This window comes from Orycteropus afer, unplaced genomic scaffold (assembly GCF_000298275.1).
Source record: "Orycteropus afer afer isolate SDZICR_OR568_19922 unplaced genomic scaffold, OryAfe1.0 scaffold00056, whole genome shotgun sequence".
NCBI lineage: Eukaryota > Metazoa > Chordata > Mammalia > Tubulidentata > Orycteropodidae > Orycteropus > Orycteropus afer.
The window spans coordinates 9,973,521-9,997,454 of NW_006921643.1; the positions used below are offsets into that span (position 1 = coordinate 9,973,521).

Sequence of the window (23,934 nt, forward strand, 5' to 3'; positions counted from 1 at the left end):
AGGTGCCCACTAAAAGGGTACTTAGTAAATTAAGGTAACTCCTAAGAAGGTCTTCAAAGAGAGCCATTGTGTACATTTAAGAATCAAATGCAGATCTTCGTAGAGATACCTTTTGTACTAGGATCTGTTCTGATATGGTCCAGTGTTAATGGATGAGAGATTCCTCATCCACAGGAAGTTCTTTTATATCATCCCCCAAATCTCTAAGACGTTGGGGGTGAAGACTGTTTTGAGATGCTCTGTGTGGCTGCACATTCACTGGTGCCTAGGAAGGCTTGTCTCCAGACAGCAGTGCTCCAAAGGCCCAAGGAGAAATCTGTCAATGCCATTTTTCATACTAATGGCTGACACTTTGAGCACATACTTCTGCCAATATATTATGCAGCCAAGTGTTTCATATACATTTTTCTCTTTGAATCCTCACAGTGGGTCTGTGAGGTGTTGCCTATATCATCCCCATTTCCCAGATTCAGAAACTGAGGTTTTCAGAGGTTTAAGTAACTTGCCCAAGGTCATACAGTTCATAAATGGCACAGTCTGGATTCAAACCCAAGCCTGCATTATGCCAAAGGATGTGGGAATTTCCTTAAATTTCCAAATAGAATAGAAGCCTTTTGCCCTGCAGGGAGAGAGATGGAGAGCCCTACTTCCCTGTTTGCTCACTGCTGGTTAGTTGAGGAGTGTGGTGGCAGCAGTGGCGTGGTCGTGGGGGTTGAAGGCAGGGGAAAGTGTATATATTTGTGCACGTGCTGATGCCTGAGAGAGGGAAGTGATTCTTTAGAGCCTGATTCTTGGCTGAGTCAGTGTTTGGGGGTGGGGGGGTAAGGGGTGTGGTGAGCAAATCGCGATGAATAAATACCCTGCAGATTACTGTGGCCTGTGGTAAGGGAACAATGGCTGGATTATGCTTTTCAGCTTGCCTCTGCAATTTTATTATTAATGTCAGTGAATCAAGTTTCTCCTGTCTGCATCTGGGTATCTGGCCACCACAAGCTCCTTCCCTACCTCCTCGCCCTGTGACAGTTTTTCATTATCCATTCAGCTCTGCCATACCTTCTTTGGGAAGCCTTCTCTGACTCCCTTGGAGATATTTGGGCTTCCTTTTTATTTTGTGGTACAAACAGTTAACATGCTTGGCTGCTAACCAGAAGGTAGGAGATTTAAGTCTACTCAGAGGTGCCTTGGAAGAAAAGCTTGGCAGTCTGTTTCTGAAAACCCTATGGATGGAACACATTGGTGCTCTTGACACACACGGGCTCACCATGAACAGAGTTGACTTGATGACAACTGGCTTGGTTCTGTTTTCTTAATATCCAGTTCATGCCTCTGATTCTGTGTTTACCACATTGTGTCCTGATAATCACTGAACTGTTTCCCATAGTAAATGTGAGTTCCTCAAGGGCAGAGAATGTGCTTCTGTGTTTCCAGCATCCACCATAGCCCTTAGAACTGAGTGGTCATTATACAGTTAGAGCATCTGAGACCCAGAGGGGTCTTATGCATCACCATCTGCAAACTGTCGTTTGACAGAGGAGAAAACTGAGGCCTTGTCAGTTAAGGCTGATAGCAAATGGTAGCAGGACTAAGACAAAGACTTGGGTGTCCTGATTCCCAGGTGAGCATCTGAATACAACTCTTCAAGCTCAATGGAATAACTTGGAGAGTTTACAGAATGCTGATGTCTGAGAAAAGGCCAGAGATTCTGATTTAATTGGTCTGCAGTATGCCTTACGCAGTGGGATTGTTAAAAACTCCCAGGTGATTCTAATGTGTAGGTAGGATTGAGAACCACTGACTTAGGGACCTAGCACACCATTATGAACTTTGGAGACTTATGGTTGATTTGTGGAAAAGATTTAAGTAAACCAGTTGTTGTTGTTGTTGTTATGTGCCGTTGAGTCAAACCTGAGTCATAGTGACCCCTCCTTGGGTTTCTGAGGTGGTATCACTACAGAAGTAGATTGCCCAACCTTCCTTCCGAGGAGTGGCTGGTGGGTTGAACCACCAGCCTTCTGGTTAGCAGTCAAGTGTCTTAGGCACTATGCTACCAGAGCTCCTAAGTAAACCAGTTAGGGAGCATCAAATAATAAAAATCAAACAAGTTGCAACACTCTAGGGTTAAAATGAGCTCTTCTGAAATAAAGTGCTCTCAGATTTGGGAAAATGGCAAATGGGAATGAAGCTGGAGACCTGCCTTCTTCTGTCCCTCGCATTGCCCACTCAATCCTTTGCTGTATCTGTCTGGATTTTTGGCATTCTTTCTGTTGGTTTCATTGTAGTGGACATGCATATGATTTCAAAAATAATGTTTTTGGGACAAGATTTCTGAAATAATTAGTTGAGCAAAGAGAGAGCGATGAATGACATTAAAGATTATTAAATATTGTACTGCCCTAGAAAAGACCATGGAATCTTAGAGCTGAAACAGTGCAGCCCACTCATTTTGCAAGTGAGGAAATTAGAGCCCAGAGAGGTTAAATATTTTGCCCATGGTCACACAGTTGGCAGAAGATTAAAAATCATTAATTCATTGATTTAGTGATTAAAAAATTTCTGAGAGTTCCATTGTTCCAGCACTCTCCGGTGTTCTTGGGGACAGATATAGATAGGTGTAATGGTGAGCAATAAAATTGCAGTTGGTATATGTTCTGAAGGAAACACTTGGTAGGGTGGTAGGGAGCTTGTTTGGATTGCATTGGTAGTCAGTGAAAGCTTCCCTAAGGTGACCTTTAAACGGAAACTTTATAGTAAGGAGCCAGACAGGTAGTATCAGAAGGCACAAGATGTCTTGACCCCAGTCCAGACCTGGTAGGACAACATAAGATTGAGCTTAGAAGGTTTGTAATGTGACCAGATTTCCAATGTGCTTTGTTTTTGTTTGTTTGCTTTTAACCTAGGCTAAGGGTTGAGCTACTTTTAATATAACTTAGGTGAATGTGAATTGGAAAGAAGTTGTCACCTGATACTTTTAAGTTTAGTCTCTAGTCTGTCCCTAGTTCCCCTCTGCTTTCAGATATTTGCTGAGGTTTTTGTTGCTGTTAGGTGCCTTTGAGTTGGTTCCAACTCATAGTGACCTTATGTACAACAGAACTCAACACTGCTTGGTCCTGCTCCATTCTCAAAATTGTTGCTGTGTTGGACTCCATTGTCACAGCCACTATGTCAATTCATCTTGTTGAGGGGCTTCTTTTTTCCCTGATCCTCTACATGATATCTTTCTCAGAGACTGGTTCCTCTTGATAACATGACCAAAGTACAAGAGATGAAGTCTCACCATCCTTGCTTCTAAGGAGCATTCTGGCTGTACTTTTTCCAAGACAGATTTTCTCGTTCTCCCAGCACTCCATGGTAATTCAGTATTCTTCACCAACACCATATTGAAGTGCATCAGTGTTTCTTCAGTCTTCCTTATCCACTATCTAACTTTTACATGCATAGGAGGTGATTCAAAATACCATGGTTTGGGTCGGGTGCATGGCTTGTGCAAAAACGGCAAGGAGGCCACATGTTCTGACCTCCTGTAATCCCACGAGAGGAAGACAGGATTACCAGCAGTAACCCAAGGCTTATTACTGCAAGGCCAGACATGCTGCCTCCCTCCAGCCCTTTCACCAACCGTTCCTCCCAAAGCACCTACCACCTCTCTCCTGGATTCGATAATTCGCTGCAGTGGCCACACACAGCTCACAGATTATGGGGTTTATTAGGGAAGCACCACAGGCTACAATTCTGGTTCAGGAAAAGTGCTCAGTCTCTCTTCCAGCCCACTGTCCCTCAGCCAAGAGTCTCTCACAGTCTCTTTCCCAGCAGTGCTGGTCCCTCGGTGTCTCACTCAGCAATGCGTGCCTCTTGCATCTCTTTCCCAGCAACGTGTGTCTCAGGAGCCCGTATCTCTTTCAGCAGCACGTCTTCCTCAACCAGCAGTCAGAGAGTTCTGCCTCTAGGAGGCCTCCTTTTGAGCCCGGCAGGGTGGTCAAACTAGCCAATCATATCATCAGAACTCTAAGCACCTGAGAGAGAGTGGGTAGCTCCCAGAACATTGTTTTGTGCCACTCCCAACAGAAATACTCCAGGTGGACAACTTCAGCAATCAAGAGCTCCTCACCTGCTCATAGAAAATCCCACCTTGGAGTTTACAGAGACTTATGGGTAGAAAAGCCACATAAAGTAATTTGCTACACCACAGCTTGGGTCTTCAAGGTGTGACATCTTTGCTTTTTTTTTTAACACTTTAAAGAGTTCTTTTACAGCACATTTGCCCAGTGCAGTGTCATTTGGTTTCTTGACCTGCTACTTCCCTAGGCAGTGATTGTGGATCCAAGTAAAATGAAATCCTTGACAACCTCAGTCCTTTCTCCATTTCTCATGATGTTGCTTATCGGTCAAGTTGTAAGGATTTTTGCTTTCCTTTTGTTGAGGTGTAATCCATACTGAAAGCTGTGTAGTCTTTGATCTTTATCAGTAGTGCTTCAAGTCCTCTTCACTTTCAGCAAGGTTGTGTCATCTGCATGTTGCAGGTTGTTAATGAGTCTTCCTCCAGTTCTGATGCTGCATTCTTCATATAGTTCAGCTTCTTGGATTATTTGCTCAGTGTTTTGGTTCTCTAGTGCTGCTCTAACAGAAAATACCACAGGTGGATGGCTTTAACAAACAGGGATTTATTCTCTTGAACTATTCAGGAGGCTGTAAGCTCTGGGAGCATAGTGACTAAGACACTCGCCTGCTAACCAGATGGCTGGCGGTTCAAACCCACCAGCCACTCCTTGGAAGGACGGTTGGGCAGTCCTACTTCCGTAGTGATATTGCCTCAGAAACCCAAGGAGGGGTCGCTATGAGTTGGGTTTGAGTCGACGGCACATAACAACAACAACAAAGTCTCAGTTAAAAGTGCCAAGCTCTAGGGGCTGGGTGAAAGCCCCTTGACCTTGAACTTTAGCTTTGCCTCTGGCCCACTGGAGCTAGAGATGTCTCTTTACTCAGGCAGCTCCTGGCTGTTCAGACTAAAGCCCAAGGTTGACAAATAAAATGGCACAGTCCCAGTATTACCAAACAACATGGTAGGCAACTAGTTCAAGTCCAGAGACAGTTCCAGGATTGGCAGAAACATGGCAGGCTGCTAAATGAAGACTTGGCTACATGCAGGGTCCAAGTGTGCCAAAAAGCTGCAGAGACCCTTCTCAAAACTTCTCCTTTTATCCTGGAAGCAGACCACATCCCTAAAGCAGCTACTTAGCTGCTCCAGTAGATTCCACCATGGAGTTGGTTACCAGTCTCATCATGGGAAATAACTACATCCAGCTGCTCAGCCACTCAAAACCAGGCCTAGCTGAGTTGTCATAACCTTAACTACCATACTCAGCACACACTGACGGATACCCTTCCTGATTTTAACCACACAGTATCCCCTTGTTCTGTTTGAGACTGAGATTTTTAGAGTTCCTCATTTTTATCTTTAGAGAATCATTATTAATCATGCCCAAAAGGAACTGATGACTAGACTTTGAATTGATAAACTATTAGTTTAAGTGTTGTGAGCAGTTTACACATGCACAGCCATGCTTACCTGAGTTTCATACTAAGATGCCACAGCTGTTGTACTTCTTTACTGATACTGCTTTTGTGTGGTCCCCCCCTCCCCCCACCATTTTTCTTCTCTAGATTGAGAATGCCAGTGAGGTGCTTATCACCCCCTTGGAGAAGTTTCGAAAGGAGCAAATTGGGGCTGCCAAGGTAAGAGTTCGGCAAAACCTTGTTCTTGGATTTTAGAATGGGATGTGTAGAAAATGCAACGGTAAGCCCACCTTGCTTCAATAAATCTTCTTGGGCGGATAAGCCTTAAGCCCAACTCATCTGTTATTCACAAGTGATTGAAGTTAGACTAGCTGAGTGGTCAACCCCATGAGCAATCATTCTAGTATTTTTTTATCTAATCACTTGGTGCTAATATGTAAATCATTCAAAAGTAGAAACAATTCCTGCTTTATGTTATTATTAGATTGCTGTGTGCTTGGTCTATTTTTCAAGAGAAACTGAAAGACCAGTGTTTTATGGGAAAGTTGTAAGTTTTGAAAAAATGTTGGAAAATAATTAAATTCATATTAAGTGTTGTGGAGGTAACAAATAATAAACAAAATCAACAAAAAACAACAACCATATCCTTAGCATTGCTTCAGGCCAGAGGTTACCATTTGTTATCACTGACCTAGAGTGGGTTGTAGCTAAAACTTTGTTGATTTTAATGGGTTGTTGAAACGTACTGCAAAGAGATTCTTGTTCATTTGTAAAAGGTAAAAGATTAAAGTGTATTCTCCAGGGTTCCTCTGCTCTGTGGTAAATCACGGGGAAACTTCTCAGCCAGTTTGACCTTCATTCAGTACTATGTTAGAGGCCACCTGCAGGGAAGACATTTTCATTGGAGTTAGTGACAGCAAAAGGATTTTGAAGGTTTTCTGCCTGTTTTTCCAGAATTGTGAGTCGATTTGGCTGCAGTCCTTTGTGCCACCTGCAGGAAGTTTTGGGTAATATCACCTTATTAACTTTTTAGATGATAAGGATTTTACACCTACTCCTGGTGGTAGCATAGCTCTGGTAGAAGGCTGGCAGTTCAAACCCACCAGCCACTCCTTGGAAGGAAGGTTGGGCAATCTACTTCCGTAGTGATACTTCTCGGCAACCTAAGGAGGGGTCACTATGAGTCGGGGCCGACTCAACGGCACATAACAACAACAACAACCTCGTGGTGTAGTGCCTAAGGCATTTGACTGCTAACCAGAAGGCTGGTGGTTCAAACCCCCCAACCACTCCTCAGAAGGAAGATTGGGCAGTCTACTTCTGTAGTGATACCACCTCAGAAGCTGAAGTGGGGGTTGCTGTAAGTTAGAACTGACTTGACGGCAGTGAGTTTGGTTTATTTTTTTAGTCTTCACATATCCACTATTTCATTATCTGACATTTTACATTTATGACAATAATACAAAATCTACTATATGACTGTCTTGTGCATTAATGACATATGTCTGTCTGATAATAAACGCTGAGGTGTAAAATGAGGCTAACACTGTTCGTGATGATTAAGATTATGTGTCAACTTGGCTGAGCCATAATTCTCAGTGGTTTGGCAGTTATGTAGTTATGTAATTTGGCAATTATGGAACAATGTAGTCATCTTCTTTTTTGTGATCTGATGTGATCATCCTCTATTTTCACATAATTTTCATATAACAACCTGGTCTTTGGGACCTAACCAGGTTGATAAGTCAATAGGGTATGTATACTCAGTTGTAAAATCATTTTGAAGAAGTGATTATAGGTGATAAAAAGATAGCTGAAATGTAATGAATTGAGCCCATCTCTCTCTCATCTAAGTACATTTACTTTCTGGGAACAGATAAGATTGAGACCCAAAAAAGATGACATTCACTCAGACATTCAGAGCGATGGTGGCCATAGTAAAGATTTTCTCCCATCCACAGCACTTTTATACCAATTTTACATTTACAAAGAATTTGGAGCTCGTTCTTTTTATATCAGAGATTAAGGAATGTGTAATTTAAAGGACGTCTGGTTCCACTAAGATTTTGTGCAAGACTTTGAACCATCGCAATGATGGCCAAACATATGCTATGATTGAACCTGTCTTGAGTTCTTGCTGATGCAGTCCCAGCTGAGCAGATCTTCCCTCTCTTGAGGCCTGCTCTTACCCACTCCTGAAAACACATGACAGTGGCTTCAAAGGTTATAAAAAGCTTTGTGACAGAGGAAGAGCAGGCCTACTTATTGAGTCATTTTTCCAGTAGTCACTTCTCCTTCCCACCGATGCCTCTTCAGCTGGCCTCTTCCCTCAGCACTAGTTTAAGGGTTACCACAGTTACCGTAGAGGAGGAACAGAAATCAGAGTGGTCTCCCTCTGGGTTTAATATCAGTAATCTTGGTGACAGAAGCAGACAGTTTTTGGAGGACAGGCTATAGATAGTGAAAAATATGAAAATAAAAGAATTTAAATAAAATAGCCACTCACCAAATCATGTTTCCTGTCATGCATACTGTTCTCTCATTCCCATTAATGAGTGATTGTGATGCTGTTTGGGATGATTTCTCAAATCTCCTTTGTCATCTCTTTTTTCTGTGTATCTGTTCCTCTCTCACATGCCCATAATTTATATCATGTTGTTGTGTGCCATTGAGTTGGTTCTGATTCCTAGTGACCCTACATGACAGAGTAGAACTGCCCCATAGGGTTTCCAAGGCTGCCTTCTTTACAAGAGTAAATCTCCAGGTCTGTCTTCTGTGGAGCCACTGGATGGGTTCAAAGCACTGACCTTGACTTTTTGCTTAACAGGTCAGTGCTTAACCATTGTGCCACCCATTTTAACCCCTCCTCCCCCACCCAAATCCATTAATGTTGAGTTGATTCCTACTCACAGTCACCCTATAGGACAGGTTAGAACTGCCCCATAGTGTTTCCAAAGCATTTACAGAAGCAGAGCCATATCTTGCTCCCACAGAGTGCTTTAACCACTGTGCCACCAGGGCGCCTTCAATTTAATCATAAAAAACCAACCCAGTCCACTGGCATCAAGTTGATTCTGACTCATAGTGACCCCCTTTGGGTTTCCAAGACTGTAAATCTTTACAGAAGTAGATTGCCTTATCTTCCTCCCATGGTGGGTTTGAATTGCCAGCCTTCTGGTAAGAGCCAAATGCCTTACAGACTGTGCTACCAGAGCTCCTTAATTTAATCATTGTTGTTGTTGTTGTTGTTGTTGTGCCGTCAAGTCAGCCCTGACTCATAGTGTTACGTAAATTTAGGAGAAAAGAAGCACAGAAACAACACTCTACTAGGCAATCTAGAGCTTAGTTTCAAGAATATGTAAGAGGCCAGCAAGTCTCTTCAGCTGTTTTTGGTTGCAGCTGAGTGGAAGCTTCTGAACTCTGCCTGTGTGATGCTAAAATTACTTTTTCTTCCTCCTCCTCCCCTCTCTGGTGCTGCTTTGGTTACTATAACAACCTGTTGCTGCTTGCTGGAAGCAGAAGTTAGTGTGCTTGCTGTGGAGGCTGCCAGGGAGGAGGACTCCTGGGCATTCTTGTGCTAATGTGGCTGCGGAGGAGTTGGGTACAATCCTGGAGCTTGGCATAACCATCGCCCGCTGTTTGAAGTTTTGAGTTTGGGGCAGTTGATTTTTCCTGTATTAGAAGTGCATTTAGAGATCTGGACTTTATAGTGAAAATTGAATAGACATGAGAGAGTAGTGCTTGAGAGTGTCCATAGAACTAGATGGTTCAAGTTCAGATCCCACTTCTGCTGTTTTTGTGTGTCAACTTGGGGAAGTTTACACTTCTCCAAAGCTGTTTTCTAATATGTAAAATGGGATAATGATGGTACTTATTTCATAGAGTTTTTATGTGGAAGAAGTAAGTGAACTTATATAAAGTGCTTTGAACACTTAGTGTTTGTCTTAGTTAGCAGTCATTTGATGTTAGCTGTTATATTAGATATACACAGTTGACACTTTAAAGAAATAGGTGAGAGGCTGTTCTGTGCCTGGCACTGCACTAGGCACTGGTAGATGGTGGAGAGCAAAGGCCAATGTGTTAGCTGTGCTTATGATGTGGTTGGGTAAAAAGACATTAGATGCATAGATATAAATAAACTCACATCATCAGATTGTGGTAGGTGCTTTGAAGGGTTACATGTACTGGGGTGTGGAAAACAAGTGATGTTCTTAATAAGAAAAAGGTAGGTATAGGTGATGAAACCTCATTATCGTTATCATAACCATCCTCACCACCACCACTGTCATTACTATCATCTGTATCACCACCATCCCCCATCACCACCCCATCATCACAGTGACTACCATCATTGTCATTGACAGTTATTGAACACTCTCTGTGCCAAGCAGTCTGCTGCTGTTGTTGTTGTTGTTATATGCTGTCGAGTCGGACCCGACTCATAGCGACCCCTCCTTGGGTTTCTGAGGCAATATCACTACGAAGTAGATTGCCCCATCTTCCTTCCGAGGAGTGGCTGGTGGGTTTGAACCGCCAGCCTTCTGCTTAGCAGTCCAATGCCTTAGGCACTATGCTACCAGAGCTCCCAAGCAGTCTGCTAGGCACTATATATGTTTTTCCACCACCCTCATTTAATACTAACAATCCTCTGAGGTAGGTGTTCTTAGTTCTGTTTTATTATACAATCTCTGAGCTGAAAGAAGAAACCTGAGCGATTATCTCTTCGAATCATCTTCAATTTATAGTTAAGGTAATTGGTTTTTAGAGAGGGATAGTGATTTGTTTATAGTCAATATTGTGACTATACATTCCAGGATGCTGACTCTCTGTCTATTATCCATTTAGCCACCCCACAGGAGACTTTCTAAACTCATTGCCATTGATTTCAATTCTGACTCACAGTGACCCGATAGGACAGAGTAAGACTGCTCCATAGGGTTTCCAAGGCTGTAAATATTTATGGAAGCAGACTGCATCATCTTCCTCCCATAGGGAAGCTGGTGGGTTTGAACTGCCAACAATTTGGTTAGCAGCTGAGCACTTTAACTGCCAGGACTCTTGAGTATTACCACTCTCTCATCTTAAGAGCATTATTTAAATCTTACTAGAGTTTTTCCTTTCAGAGGTCTTGCTGCCTTTTTTCTCAGGACGGAAACTGCTTCTCTTTCTTTTTAACTTTGGCTGTCCTCTTGAATGTGGAACATGGAATGTGGAGGGCTCGAGTTGACAGAATGTCATGGAATGTGACTTATGTTCCCTGTCCTTTTTTCCCTCTGACTAGCTGAACTGCCTAGCACCAGGGTTCTCCTTGGTGGGGTGCTGACAAGACTGATGGGAATGGGTATGTGAAAATTAATTGTAGTTGATACCCTAGCTCAAAGTGCTGGTTTCTGTAAAGGAAAAGTGTTGTTTGAATCAAGTGTCTTGCCTGTAGCCTTCCTCGAATTTGAAAGCATAATGTCTTCTCAGATAGACCTAGTGGTGCAATGGTTAAGCGCTTGGCTGCTAACCAAAAGGTTGGTGATTCAAACCCCTGGTTGCTCCATAGGAGAGAGATGAGGCAGTCTACTCCCATCAAGATTATAGCATTGGAGATTTTATGGGGAACAGTCCTGTTCTGTCCTATGAGAGGGTTGCTGTGAGTCGAAATTGATCAACCACAGTTGGTTAATGTCTTCTTAGACTTTGTTTCCACAAGTTTGTTTTTGAATATCATTTAAGCAAAAATTCAGATTTTTAGAAACAAATACATTTCAGTTATAATGGGTATGCGGTTATTTTGCCCACTCTGTGAAGATCCTGCTGTTGACTAGATATATGGTGTCTGGCACTGCAGGGAGTTTGCCAAGCATTCAGGTGATGACTTCTTGAGAGTTCTGTACCACGTTAAGCTTAGCATACTTTGCCCCAGGACATTTGCATTTGCTCTTGCCCTGGTCTGGAATACTACACTCTGCCCTTTGATGTGCTTGACAGGTCTTAACTCACATGTCCTCTTCTCATGGAGTCTATCCTGAGCATCCTATCTAAGGAATCTCTGTGACCACATCTTGTTTATTTCTTTGTAGTGCTTGTAGCCTGTAATTATGCTGTTTACTTATTTACTGGTTAATTTTGTTTCTCCTTCTACAAGAACATCCCTGCCATGGGAATAAGGACCACTTCTGTCTTGTATTTCCAGTACCAAAAGTTCAGTCTAACACAGTCGTTGTTCACTGAATATATGTTGAATGAATAAAAAGATGCCTCTGGCCTGCCTATGTGACTGGAGATTTTTTTCCTTTTATAGTTGGAATGGCAGGAAAATATCCCTCAGGGTTCCACAGGAATCAAAAGCAGGAATGATGTAGCTGATTAATAAATGTGATGCTGTTTATCAGACTAGTGATGGCATTCTTCCAGCTCCCTCACTTGCCATCCCCATAGGATAATGAAGGAAGAGAATCTGCCTGTGACAGTCTGTGTCAAGAGTGGTTGAGAGTATTGGCTTTGCAGGCAGATTGACCTGGGCTCAAATCCCAGCTTTGTCACTCTCTGAGTTGTTACAAGTTACTGACCTCCCTGGATCTCAGTTTTCTTATCAGAGGATGATAAATATCTAATGCCATGACATGGTGGGGGAGCAGGGCTTGATATATATATATCATCATAACTACATTATTTTTTATTTTGGAGGCAATAATGTATAATAGCAATTTCCCAAATGGAGGGAAAAATCACCCATTATCCCAATTCTTTAATACCTTTTCATTTTTTAAATATTATTTTAATTTTAATATTTTAATTTAAGTATGTTCCCATCTCAAATCTTTGTCTATATGTAGACACATTGTAAGAAGCTCTGGTAGTGTAATGGTTGAATGTTTGACTGCTAACCAAAAGGTTGGCTGTTAGAACTCACCAGCTGCCCTTTGGGAGAAAAGACTAGTAGGTGATCTGCTCCCATAAAGATTACAGCCTAAGAAACCCTATGGGACAGTCTGCTGTGTCCTGTAGGGTCGCTGTGAGTCAGAGTTGACTCAGCAGCATACTACAACAACAGACACTTTTTATGTGAGTTATACCCAAGTTTGTGTCATGGTTTTATTACTTTTCATTATACCATGAGCACTTTTCCATGTGACTCTATAGCCTTCCTAATTATTTTGATTGCATGTCCCATACTTTAATTACCTCAAGCCCTGTCCTTGGGCAGTGATGCTGCTTCTGTTGCTTTGCTGTTATAAATGGTGCTGCATTGAACAAGCTGTGTGGTGCATTCTTCTTTTGCATTATTCTTCACTTAAAGACCTAAATATCATGTTACTGTGTTAATATTTAGGTCCATATATTAAGAAGTACTTTTTAAACACTGTGAAGGCTGGATCTAGCCTTAGTCTACCAAACAAACAAACAAAAAACAAGCCCACTGCCATGGAATGGCTTCCAACTCACGGTGACCTGCACTGGGTTTCCGAGGCAGTAAATATTTACAGAAGTAGGTTGCCCTGTCTTCTTTCTGCAGAGTGGTTAGTGGGTTTGCACTGCAGCCTTCTGGTTAGCAGTTGCATGGCTTAGGCACTGCCCCACCTGAGCTCCTTAGTCTTAGTCTAGACTTGTCCAATCACAGCTGTATGTAGATCTTCCTTCTTTGGTATTAGCTTCATAGCTAACTTCTTCACTTCCTTTGGCTTTACAGCGTCTTCTTGTGTTAAAACCAAAACCAAACCCACTGCCATGAAGTCAATTCCAACTCATAGTGAGCAACTCTGTGGGACAGAGGAGAACTGCCCCATAGGGTTCCCAAGGCTGTAAATCTTTATGGAAGCAGATTGCCTCTCTTTCTCCCATGGAGCATCTGGTGGGTTCCAATCACCGACCTTTTGGTTAGCAGCTGAATGCTTTAACCACTGCACCATGAGAGCTCCTTCTTCTATATTAGAAAGTAGAAATTCTCTGCTTTTATGATTGAAGTTCTTTGAGGGTACAGTCTTGGCTTTGCTATGAATACTGGTATTTACCTCATTTCAGGCTTAGTGGTGCTTGTATAATAGACATTCAAACCCACCAGTCTGTTGCTGGATGGTCACATGATGTAATGAGAATTATTTGAAGAGTAGGTGCTAGCCCATCTGCTGCTGTTCTGTGGTCTGAGGGAATTAACTATGTGGCTGCAAAGATGAGAAGATGAGTGAGGCTGTTTTTATTCCTGCAATATTTTTTTCTTTTTTTTCTCTTTTTCTTATTTTCCCCTCTCTCTTATCCTTTCTTCTCTTTTTGCTAGGAAGCCAAAAAGAAGTATGACAAGGAGACGGAGAAGTATTGTGGCATCTTAGAAAAACACTTGAATTTATCTTCCAAAAAGAAAGAATCTCAGCTTCAGGAGGTAAGAAACTTTACTAATATCCTGGATAAAGTGTTAAATTTTTACATGGTGCTGTTGATATGTGCTGGTTACTCTATGGGTAGGAAGAGATCTTGGAAACCGGGAGCGTCATCTCCATGCCTTACCTGTTGCCTTTATATCCTGCCTTCCCTTTGTGGCTGTCCAGCCTCCCAATGGCTAAGGAACATATTGGCGAAGAAAACTACCCACCTTCTTGAGGGGAGGCCCTAATTGTTAGAAAGCATTTCTTCCTTTCAAACTGAGATGGACTTTTCTGTTTTTCTCATTCTTACCTGTTGGCCTTAATTCTGCTCTCTGTACTTGACCTTTTGACTTTCTGCCTTATATCAGTGAAACTTTGGTCATTCTTCCTGAATGTGAAATTTTTTATTTCAACCAGTGCTTGACATTAGTTGGTTGTTTCTAAAACAATGTTTTATTGTCCCCATATGTATTATAGAGCCCCTGGATGGTGCAAATGTTAATGTGCTTGGCTGCTAACCCACAGGCTGGAGGTTTGACTTCACCCAGAGGTACCTTGGAAGAAAGAAAAACCAACTATGGAACACCCTATGGCACACAGTTCTACTCTGACATGCATGCATACATGGGGTGGCTGTGAGTCGGAATTGACTCAACTGCTAACTTTTCCCCTTCTTTTGGCTTTGAAATATCCTCCTGTTAAGACCAAAACCAAACCAATTGCCATCAAAGCAATTCTGACACATAGTGACCCTGTAGGGCACAGTAGAAATGCCCATAGGGTTTCCAAGGCTGTCAATCTTTATGGAAGCAGACTGCTTCATCTTTCTCCTACAGAGCGATTGGTGGGTTTGAACTGCTGACCTTTTGGTTAGTAATTGACATATACTGGTATTGTGCTTTGGTAATTTTGTTTCTAGAAATAAATTCTTTGACCAGCCCTCTGGTCTTCCTGGATATACATGGGATCTTTTAAAAAGTAGTTTACTTGGAAAGAAAAGACAACTTTGCAGGTACAGACCTGTGACCATTTTAATTTGATTCATGGAGATTTGCATGGCAGCAAGGGAGTTGATGTTTTCAGGAGATATGATGTTTTCCTAGTGAAAATCCAAATTTGGCTTCAGTGTCATCTTATTTTTTAGCTTTTAACAATTTGCCTGACCTTTCTTTAGGATATGTGCTAAGGAGAGGCTGTGACTTCCAGGCTAACTTCTCTCTTAAATTTGGTTTCATTTTGAGCAAATACCCTTTCAATGCTTCTGTCCATGGAAGTTCATTTGACACTCTAGGGCTGAGAGATCTGAAGGATGATGAGAAATCACATCACAGATTTGCTACACATCTTCAGTTAGAAATGTGTTTTTCTCCTCAGAATTCTTTGCTTTGATATGAGTGTTTAAACTGATTCTTGGAGTGGTGACTGTAAATATTTTTTTGCTCCTGTTGTTGTTAGGTGGTCAGTCAGTGCTCAACAGATGTTTTTAATGGACTTTGCAGATCAGTTCGTGGCCTGATCCAAGAAACAGTTGATACCTGGTGTGAGCTGTAGAACATAGAAAGCACTAACATGTCCTTGATGATCTTGTGTCTTGAGTGGAGAAAAAGAAACAAACATATAAGGAAATGATTGTTTCTTTCTATTTTATTGTGATTTGGGTGAAAGTTTTTAGATCAAATTAATTTTCCATACAGCAGTTATACACATTTTGTCTCATGACATCGATTGCAGTTCCCCACAGTGTAACAGCTCTTTTCCCACTTCCTCCCCAGGGTTACCTCCTCTCTGTGTTTTTCCCTCCCATGTATTCCTGCCCTCCTGAGCTGTCTCCCTGTGCAAACACTGCCTTTCTGTTCTCCCATAATTGATCACTCCAAGGAGTGATACAAATGTTCAGCCCAAATGCCTGTCTATTGTTTAGCTGGAAGCCACAGGAGTGAGTTCAATTCCAGACCTGAGGGTAGCTGAGGGCCATAGTCTCAGGGGTCTTTATCAGACCAGCAAACCTGGTCTTTTTTTTTTTTTTAATCATTTTGAATTTTGTTCCACATTGTTCTCCCACTGTATCTAGAATCTCCTACACTGATATTCCTCCAAGTGGTTGACAGTGTTAGTTGGGCACTATCTAGTTCTCCTGGTCTCATGGTCATATAGGTTGAGGACTAATTGTTTCCATGTGTCTTTGCTTTTCTTCATTCTTTGCTCTGGATGAGGAGAGACCTTTTGTTGCATCTACATGGCCACTTGCAAACTTTTAAGACCTCAGTTGCTACTTACCAAAGTAGGATATAGAATAATGTTTTTGTGTGGTATGTTATGCCAATTGAGCTTGATGTCCCCTGCGACCATGGTCCCAAGCCCACAGGTCCAACTACTCATTCCCTCCAGGTAGCTGGCTGTGGCTAAGTCACCACAACCTTGTCCTTTGTCAGCTCTATTATGCACCCAGATATTCTTATAGCACATACAGATAGGTTTGTAGAAACATCATCTGCTAGCCCTCTACATGGTCATGGGTGCCCTATTCCCTGCATAGCCATACCTGATCGTTCAGGCTGTCCACCCATCTGTCCGCCCATGGATCAGTGCTTGCCATCACTCGCAGCACAGTACTGTGTATGCAAAAGGGTTCATCTTTGTTGTCTGACTCTTCCATGTACCTCTTTATATCTTCCTCTTCCTCAAGGAAGTGATTCTTGAAGCAGTCATAGAGGAGTAAGAAGACCAAAGAAATGCTTATTTTCATGAGATGATATAAAAAGCTCTACATGAGGATGTGGGCACTAGAAGACACCCAAAGATATGTGAATTGTCCATGTTAAAGATTTAATTCTGTTTAGAATCTTCCCCAATACCCTCCCTTTTGGTTATCATTCTGGTAGTGTCAGTTGGCATTTAAGGTTTGCAAACTATATTTAAGGAAAGACTGTTCATAATGAGCAGATCTGTCCAGCTAGACAGTTTCTAAGTAGCTAGAAATTATGGTTTGGATGACCATACACCATTAGTCAGCTCTGTAACATTGAGCATGTTTGTGATTGTTCGTATACACACCTGGGAGCGGGTCCAGTGCCCAGTCCTCATGTAGGCATGGCATTCCTCAGAGTGAGGGTGCCTTTCTTTGGGATCTGTTCTCTCCTGTCTGGATATGACAGACTTGGTCAGGGATAAGAACTTCTTTTTCAGAGTCATCTCAATTTCATCTCCCCTCAAGATAGCACTGTATGGGGACCAGAACATTAGGCACCAGTTGTCATTATTGTTAGTTGCCATTGAGTTGATTCTGACTCATGGCAACCCCCAAAATTGCAGAGTAGAAAAGCATTTTATAGGGTTTTCAAGTCTGTAGACTTTCAGAAGTAGATCATCAGGCCTGTCTTCCAAGGTGCCTCTGGGTGAGTTTGAACTGCCCACCTTTCAGTTAATAGTCCAGTGTTTAATCTTTTGCGCCACTCAAGGACTCCCTAGGCATCAAAGAGTGACCTTACTTCAAGGACTACCCTGCCATATATTCATTATGTGACTTAGGGCAAGTTACTTAGTCTCTCTGAGCTTTGTTGTTGTTGGGTGCCATTGAGTTCATTCCAACTCATGGCAACCCTATGTGATAGAGTAGAATTGCCCCATAGGGTTTTCTTGGCTGTAATCCTTATGGAATCACATCTTGAGGTCTTTCTCCTTCAGAACTGCTGTGTTCATACTGCCAACTTTTTCATTAATAGCTGAGTGCTTAACCTTTGCACCACCAGGGAAATAATCAGTTACTAACTGAAAGTGGTTCACATCCACCCAGAGGCACTTTGAAAGACCTGGAAATGTGCTTCCCAAAGATCACAGTCACTGGGAACCCTACTGAGCACAGTTCTTCTCTGAAACACAGCATCTTCATGACTTGGAATCCACTTGACAGCAATCTGAGCATTTGAAACTTTTCTTAAGAAAAGCCTGTTCACAGTGAGCAGATTTGTGAAATACTCCTAAAATGTCTGCTCTTTGAAAAGATAAGGTGTAGCCTACCACATTTTCCTTGTGTATTATCCCTGCTACTGGCCTGTTACTCCTCTCATTCTCTGTTCTCAAATTGGATGGCACTGTTCTGGAGTTTGGCTGTTACATCTCTCAGTGGACTTTAATTCATTACTCTTTTATTACAGTCCTTTGTATTCTTTTCTTTTACCCCTTCATGCTTTCTAAGTAATTTGAGGGCAGAGTTTCATTGTTTCTTGCAAGTCCTGATCTGTTCAGGCCACTTAAACACTTCTCCCCCCCTACCCCTCTGGATAATTGTTTTTATTCATCAGAGAAAGCAAGCTTTGATACATTTAAAAATAATTTAAAATCATATTTAAATGCTTCAATAGTACACAAATAATTTCTAGGACTGAAATATCAGAGAAGATTTGAAATCCACTTGTCTCTATCTCCCAGCTTGAAATACTAACATTCCCAGTTTGGAGTGTGACAACCTTGTTGATGGAGATTTGGTAGCATTGTAAGAGAGCTCCATAAATTTTGGGCCATGTTTTATTCAAATGTTCAGAACAATTGGACAGAGTTTGCTGCTTTTTCAAAAAACCCAGCAAATGATTTAGGGTTTTCTAATTAACCAGGATAAAGGGTAAGAGAAGTATATTATTGGACATTAGATTTGATGCGGGTTAAAGCCCTGTGTAGTACAGAGGAAGAGACACCAGCAGGAAAGATCACCCTTGGAAGAGGACCTACTTTGTGTGGTTCTGCACTGCCCTCTCCTGGCTCATGCTGAACATGTATTCCTCCTGTAGTTCTGGGCCTATCTCACTATCGAGGCTCCTTTGGGAGGCAGGTAGCTCTCAAAGCAGTATGTTGAGCTAGAGGCAATGGGATTTGTCGGAGACTCTCCACCAAGGAATGCCAGGCATGGGAAATGGGTTTGAGTGACTGTGCAGGAACAACTTCCATAGGGCATGTCTGAGTAAGTCCTGTTACTTCTAAGAGCAAGGGACAGGATCTTAGTGGAAGGAAAGAGATTTAGGGCCAGTGGAATGCAGGAGTCAGGGTAGGCATTGAGGACCCCATTCTGTACTCAGTCTGGCAAGATTGAAAACCAAACTCACTGCCATCAAGTTGATTCCAACTCATAGCGACCCCTCCTTGGGTTTCTGAGGTGTTACCTCTATGGAAGAAGATTGCTCAGTCTTCCTTCTGAGGAGTGGCTGGTAGGTTTGAACTGCCAGCCTTCTGGATAGCAGTTAGATGGCTTAGGCACTACGCCAGGTGTTTAAAGTCCATTATGGGAGGGACACATGTAAATGAATAATTATGTTATAGTGTGACAAGGGGGCAGTTACCTTGTCTGGGATCTTAAGAAAAGTCTCCCAGAGGTCATGTCTGAACTGGCCCTGAAGTGTGAGTGGGAATTCTCCAGGAGGTAATGGAAGGGCATTAAGGGTTTGATGATAATGGTGGGGTTTTAAAGCCCATGCTGGGGATTACGAAATGTGAGCTTGGAGGACTAGGCAGGGTCCAGGGTGGGAGGGACCTTGTGCACTTAGTTGAGGAACCATGACTTTTTTTTTTCTTTTTTTAATGTTTTGTTGTGTTTTAAGTGAAAGTTTACACAGTAAATTAGATCCCCATAAAAAATTTACATATAAATTGTTCTGTGACATTGGTTATAGTCCTGGCAATGTGTCAGCATTCTCACCATTTCCACTCTAAGCATTGCTTTTTAATTGCGCTTGAGTGGAATTTAGTTTAATAAAAATCTGACAACAATGATGCTACTGTTGCTACTAACCACAATAATAATAGCAGCTTACATTTGTTGAATACGTCTTAATGTTAAATGATTGAAGTAGGTTTCATTTACATTAAACACTTTACATGGAATCACCTCAAATTCTCACAATAACTTTATGAAGTATGGATACGAGTATTACCTCCATATTACATATAAGGAAACTGAGGCTTGGATGTTACGTAGTCTGCTGAAGACTCATACCTAGTTTGCAGAGGGGTGAGGATTTGAACTTGCCATTCTGACCCTGGAACCCTTTGTCCTAAGCCAGTATGCTCTCTGCTTCTCCCTCCTGGGAAGGATGTTGCACTATGGTTTGTCAGCCACTTACTCAACGCTAGTGTCATGCAAATAGAATTGGAGATGGAAGCTTACCTTGATCTGGTCCAGCCTTCTCAGATTACATCTAAAAAAAACAAAAAACAAAATTCATTGCCATCAAGCATTAGTTCTGACTCATAGTGACCCCCTTTGGTTTCTGAGGTGGTAAATCTTTATGGAAGTAGATTGCTCAATCTTCCTTCCACAGAGTGGCTGATGGGTTTGAACCACCAACCTTATGGTTAGCAGTCAAGTGTCTTAGGCACTACACCACCATCTAAGAGAACTGAATCTGAGGGAACTGAATTCCTTGCTGAGGTTGTGCTCAAGTTGTAGTGATTAGTCTCAAGATCTTCCAGCTACTTAGTGGTAATTTTCTGCATATTTATTAAAAAGCCAACTCTCAGGAACATTACTAAATACCTGGTACATCTTGGATGAGCTCTACTACTTTTGATTACCCAGAATTATTCCCTGATTGTGGGGTTCTGAACTGAATGTTTTTACATTCTAGTCCCTTGGATCCTTAGAGGTTACAATTACAAAGCAGCCATATGGAACGATACTGCCATCTAGTGGATTTTTTTTTAAAATCAGTGTGTTCTTTAGTGGCTAAGAAGCTTCAAAGACATTCATTAGTTCAACATATATTCATTGGACGCTTCTCTTTGAAAGCCTGTATAGGCACTGGGTATATTGTGGGGAGTGAAATGACGTACCCATATTCATGGCCTTAAAGTCTAGGACAAACCAAAAACCACTGCCATTAAGTGAAATCCCACTAATAGAGACCCCACCTTGGGTTTCCAAGGCTGTATCTCTACGGAAATAAATTGCCTAGTCTTCCTTCCAAGGAGTGGCTGGTGAATTTGACCTGCTAGCCTTCTGGTTAGTAGTGAAATGCCTTAGGCACTATGCCACCAGAGCTCCTCCCTCTTTATAATCTAGTGGAATGCCTCTTTTCCAAGAAGTACAGAATGGCTGGCAGGTCTTGGACAATCTTGTAAGGGTACAGCTTTGTAAGTGTCTGTGAGTTCTTTAGTGCTGTCTCCTGCAGCCTTAAGCAGATGGCTTTAACAAACAAAAATTTATTCTTTCACAGTTTAGGAGGCTAGAAGTGTGAGTTCAGAGTACTGGGTTCAGGGGCTGAATGGAGGCCCCTCAACTTTGGACTTCAGCTCTACCTTCCAGGCCCACTGGGGCAAGCTGGAGGCGTCTCCTGACTCATGCAGCTGCTGGCTTCTGAGGCTGATGAGTCCAAAATTGGCAGGTTAAATGACAGATTGTTGATTCACAGGCTGTGAAGGCAGCAATCCCCAAGATGGGCAGGTCACTGGTTTAAGTCCAGGACCTGGAGATGATAATTAGCCAAATGCAGGATCCTTTTCCTATATACTGGAAGCAGTCCATACCCCGAGGGCAACTTCCCTTCAACTGATTAACTGCTCACAGCAGATTCCACCATGTCGGTGAGTACACCACATCTAATCTCATCATGGTGCATAACTACATCCAACTGCCAAACAACTCAAATGCCAGGCAAGTTGACACACAGCCTTAACTACCACACCAAATAATAGGCAGGGAGACTGTCTTGAGTGGTCTGTTGGTAGGTTGGAATCCTGGTTTGTGATTCCACAGAGAAGTGTCTAAGGTGTAGTGAATTAATTCTGTGGCTCAGAGTGAGCAGTGGAATTGGCTGAAGTGTATCATTCCACTTGGGATTTCTTCTTTGTTTTCCTCCAGAAATGTTTTCTGGTGTTTCTTCTTAGTGCTGGGTGGCTACAGGAACATGCCTTTGGTTCTGACTGAGGGCTACATGGAGATTAATTTATTAATTCCACAAGCATCTATTGTTCGTTTACTATGTACCAGGAACCATTCTAGGTGCTGAGAATATGAAAGTGGACAAATAAGATCTTTGCTGTCTTATTTGTTTATAATCTAGTAGGTAATACACAAGTAAAGAAGGGAATAAATACGAATTTCACATAGTAATAAGGAAATAAATAAGGAGATAAGATGAAGTCCCATTGGGGTGACCTATTTAATGGTCAAAGAAGGCTTCTCCTTGACCGCATCTGAACTATGGAGGTGACATCTGAATTGGACCAGAAGGATGAGAAGGAGCAAGCTAACGAAGAGCGTGGACAGTGTTCTTCAAATTGTGGATATATCATAAAATCTAAATGATTGGATCAAGAAATAAAGTTGGCTAGAACAACAACAAAAAATAAATGTTAGCATATATTCCCCTCAGTACTTTCTGAAACCTTTGTTACAGTTTTTTATTGGGTCATGATGTGCATTGAAGTTAAATGAATATTTATCTAGGGGAAGAGATTTTCAGACAGAATGGTTATTAAGTGCAGAGATTGGGAGGTAAGAAAGAAATTTGAAATGTTGGAGAACAGGGAGGAGAGGCCAGAGTGGCTGCAGCACAGTGAGAGGGAGAGGCAGGGGAGGAGAGCAGGGAGACTAGTTAGTTGCCCAGTGTTGATGTGGCAGCTTTGATGAGGAGCAGGGACTAAAGCCTATCTGCTCTGAAGTGCCTGGTAGTAATAACAACCAGCATACGTAGAACACTTCACTGGTTTCCAGTTATTGATGTCTTTTAGCTCATTGCCCCTGGGAAAAGCTCTGCTCATAAGCAAGGACAATTATTAATATCTCTATCCACCAGATGTGGGAGAGAGGTGCAGAGAGTATAAGTGACTTGGGCCCAGCTCGCCAGCTAGTAAGTGATAGGCTTGGAACCAGAACCCAGGTGTTTGGTCAGCTTCACTCCCTAACCTTGTTTTCTTTCGGCTCTGATTTTCTCACAGACATTTCCTTGTGGCTCTTTTATTCTTGTCTTACTGTGAGAGGCACTTGACACATTTACAGAATGACCCCTTTTGTTCATTTGTTGTCTCATTTGGTAAGACCAGGCAGGCAGGAGGTAGGAGGTGTGTGCGAGGTAGTCAGGAAAGTAAATACACCTTTTGGTGTAAGGGGATTGGATTTGCACGAAGAGGCAATTAAAGGATGTTGTTGTTGTTGTTATTTGCCATCGAGTTGCCCCGACTCATAGCGACCCTTCCTTGGGTTTCCAAGGCATTATCACTATGGAGGTAGGAATGCCCAACCTTCCTTCCGAGGAGTGGCTGGTGGGTTTGAACCACCAGCTTTCTGGTTAGCAGTCAAGTGCCTTAGGCACTATGCTACCAGAGCTCCCTAAGGAAGGGTTGCTATGAGTTGGGTCCAACTCGACGGAAGTGTGTTTGGCTTGGTTTGGTTTAGGAGTATGGAACTTAGCTGGCAGGAGCCAGATGGAAGGTATGTCAGTACAGTTGTCTGAGTAGCCAGGCCCGGGAATGGATTGAGATCTTTCAGAAACTCTGCTCTCAGTCCTTTAGTTTTGGTTTTATTCAGCAGTTATTCAGCTGACTAGCTTCCATGTCTACATTTGTAAGTTGTCCTGAGAAGAAGCTGCTAGACTGGGAAACTCTTATTTAGTGAATTCTTCTGGGATGTGTCATAGCACCCTACACTTTACCAGAATTTGTAATTTTTACTATTTACGTGATTATTTGATTAATATCCTCTTCTTCACTATTCTGTAAGCTCCACAAAGGAAGTTTCTTTTTGGCTCATGATGGTTGAATGAATGAATGCTTTGCCAAGCTGGTAAGTTGTCAGGGTTGTTGTTAGTTGGGGTTGAGTCAGTTCTGACTCATAGTGGTCCTGTGTGTTACAGAGTAGAACTGCTCCACAGGGTTTTCTTGACTAATCTTATTGTGAGCAGATCTCTAGGTCTTTCTTCTGAGGTGCCACTGGGGGTGTTTGAACTGCCATCCATTAGGTTAATATTTGAACTCAAACTGTTTGTGCCACCCCTCTTTTTTGTTGTAATGGAAGAAAAAGGCTGTCCCTAGTTTCTTCTGTAGGAATCTTGACAAAGGACCACTGAACGAAATATTCCTGGGGCTTTGC

The 23,934-nt window shown here is 42.2% G+C and overlaps 1 protein-coding gene across 1 annotated transcript in view; it reads left to right on the plus strand.

Moving 5' to 3' along the window:
* The window catches only part of ARHGAP26 (Rho GTPase activating protein 26), a 778,689-nt gene that overhangs the window by 169,826 nt on the left and 584,929 nt on the right, over positions 1-23,934 (plus strand). The window contains exons 4-5 of the mRNA XM_042780720.1: positions 5,659-5,730; positions 13,775-13,876. Coding sequence (XP_042636654.1) covers positions 5,659-5,730; positions 13,775-13,876 — 174 coding nt within the window. The remainder of the gene's footprint in view (positions 1-5,658; positions 5,731-13,774; positions 13,877-23,934) is intronic.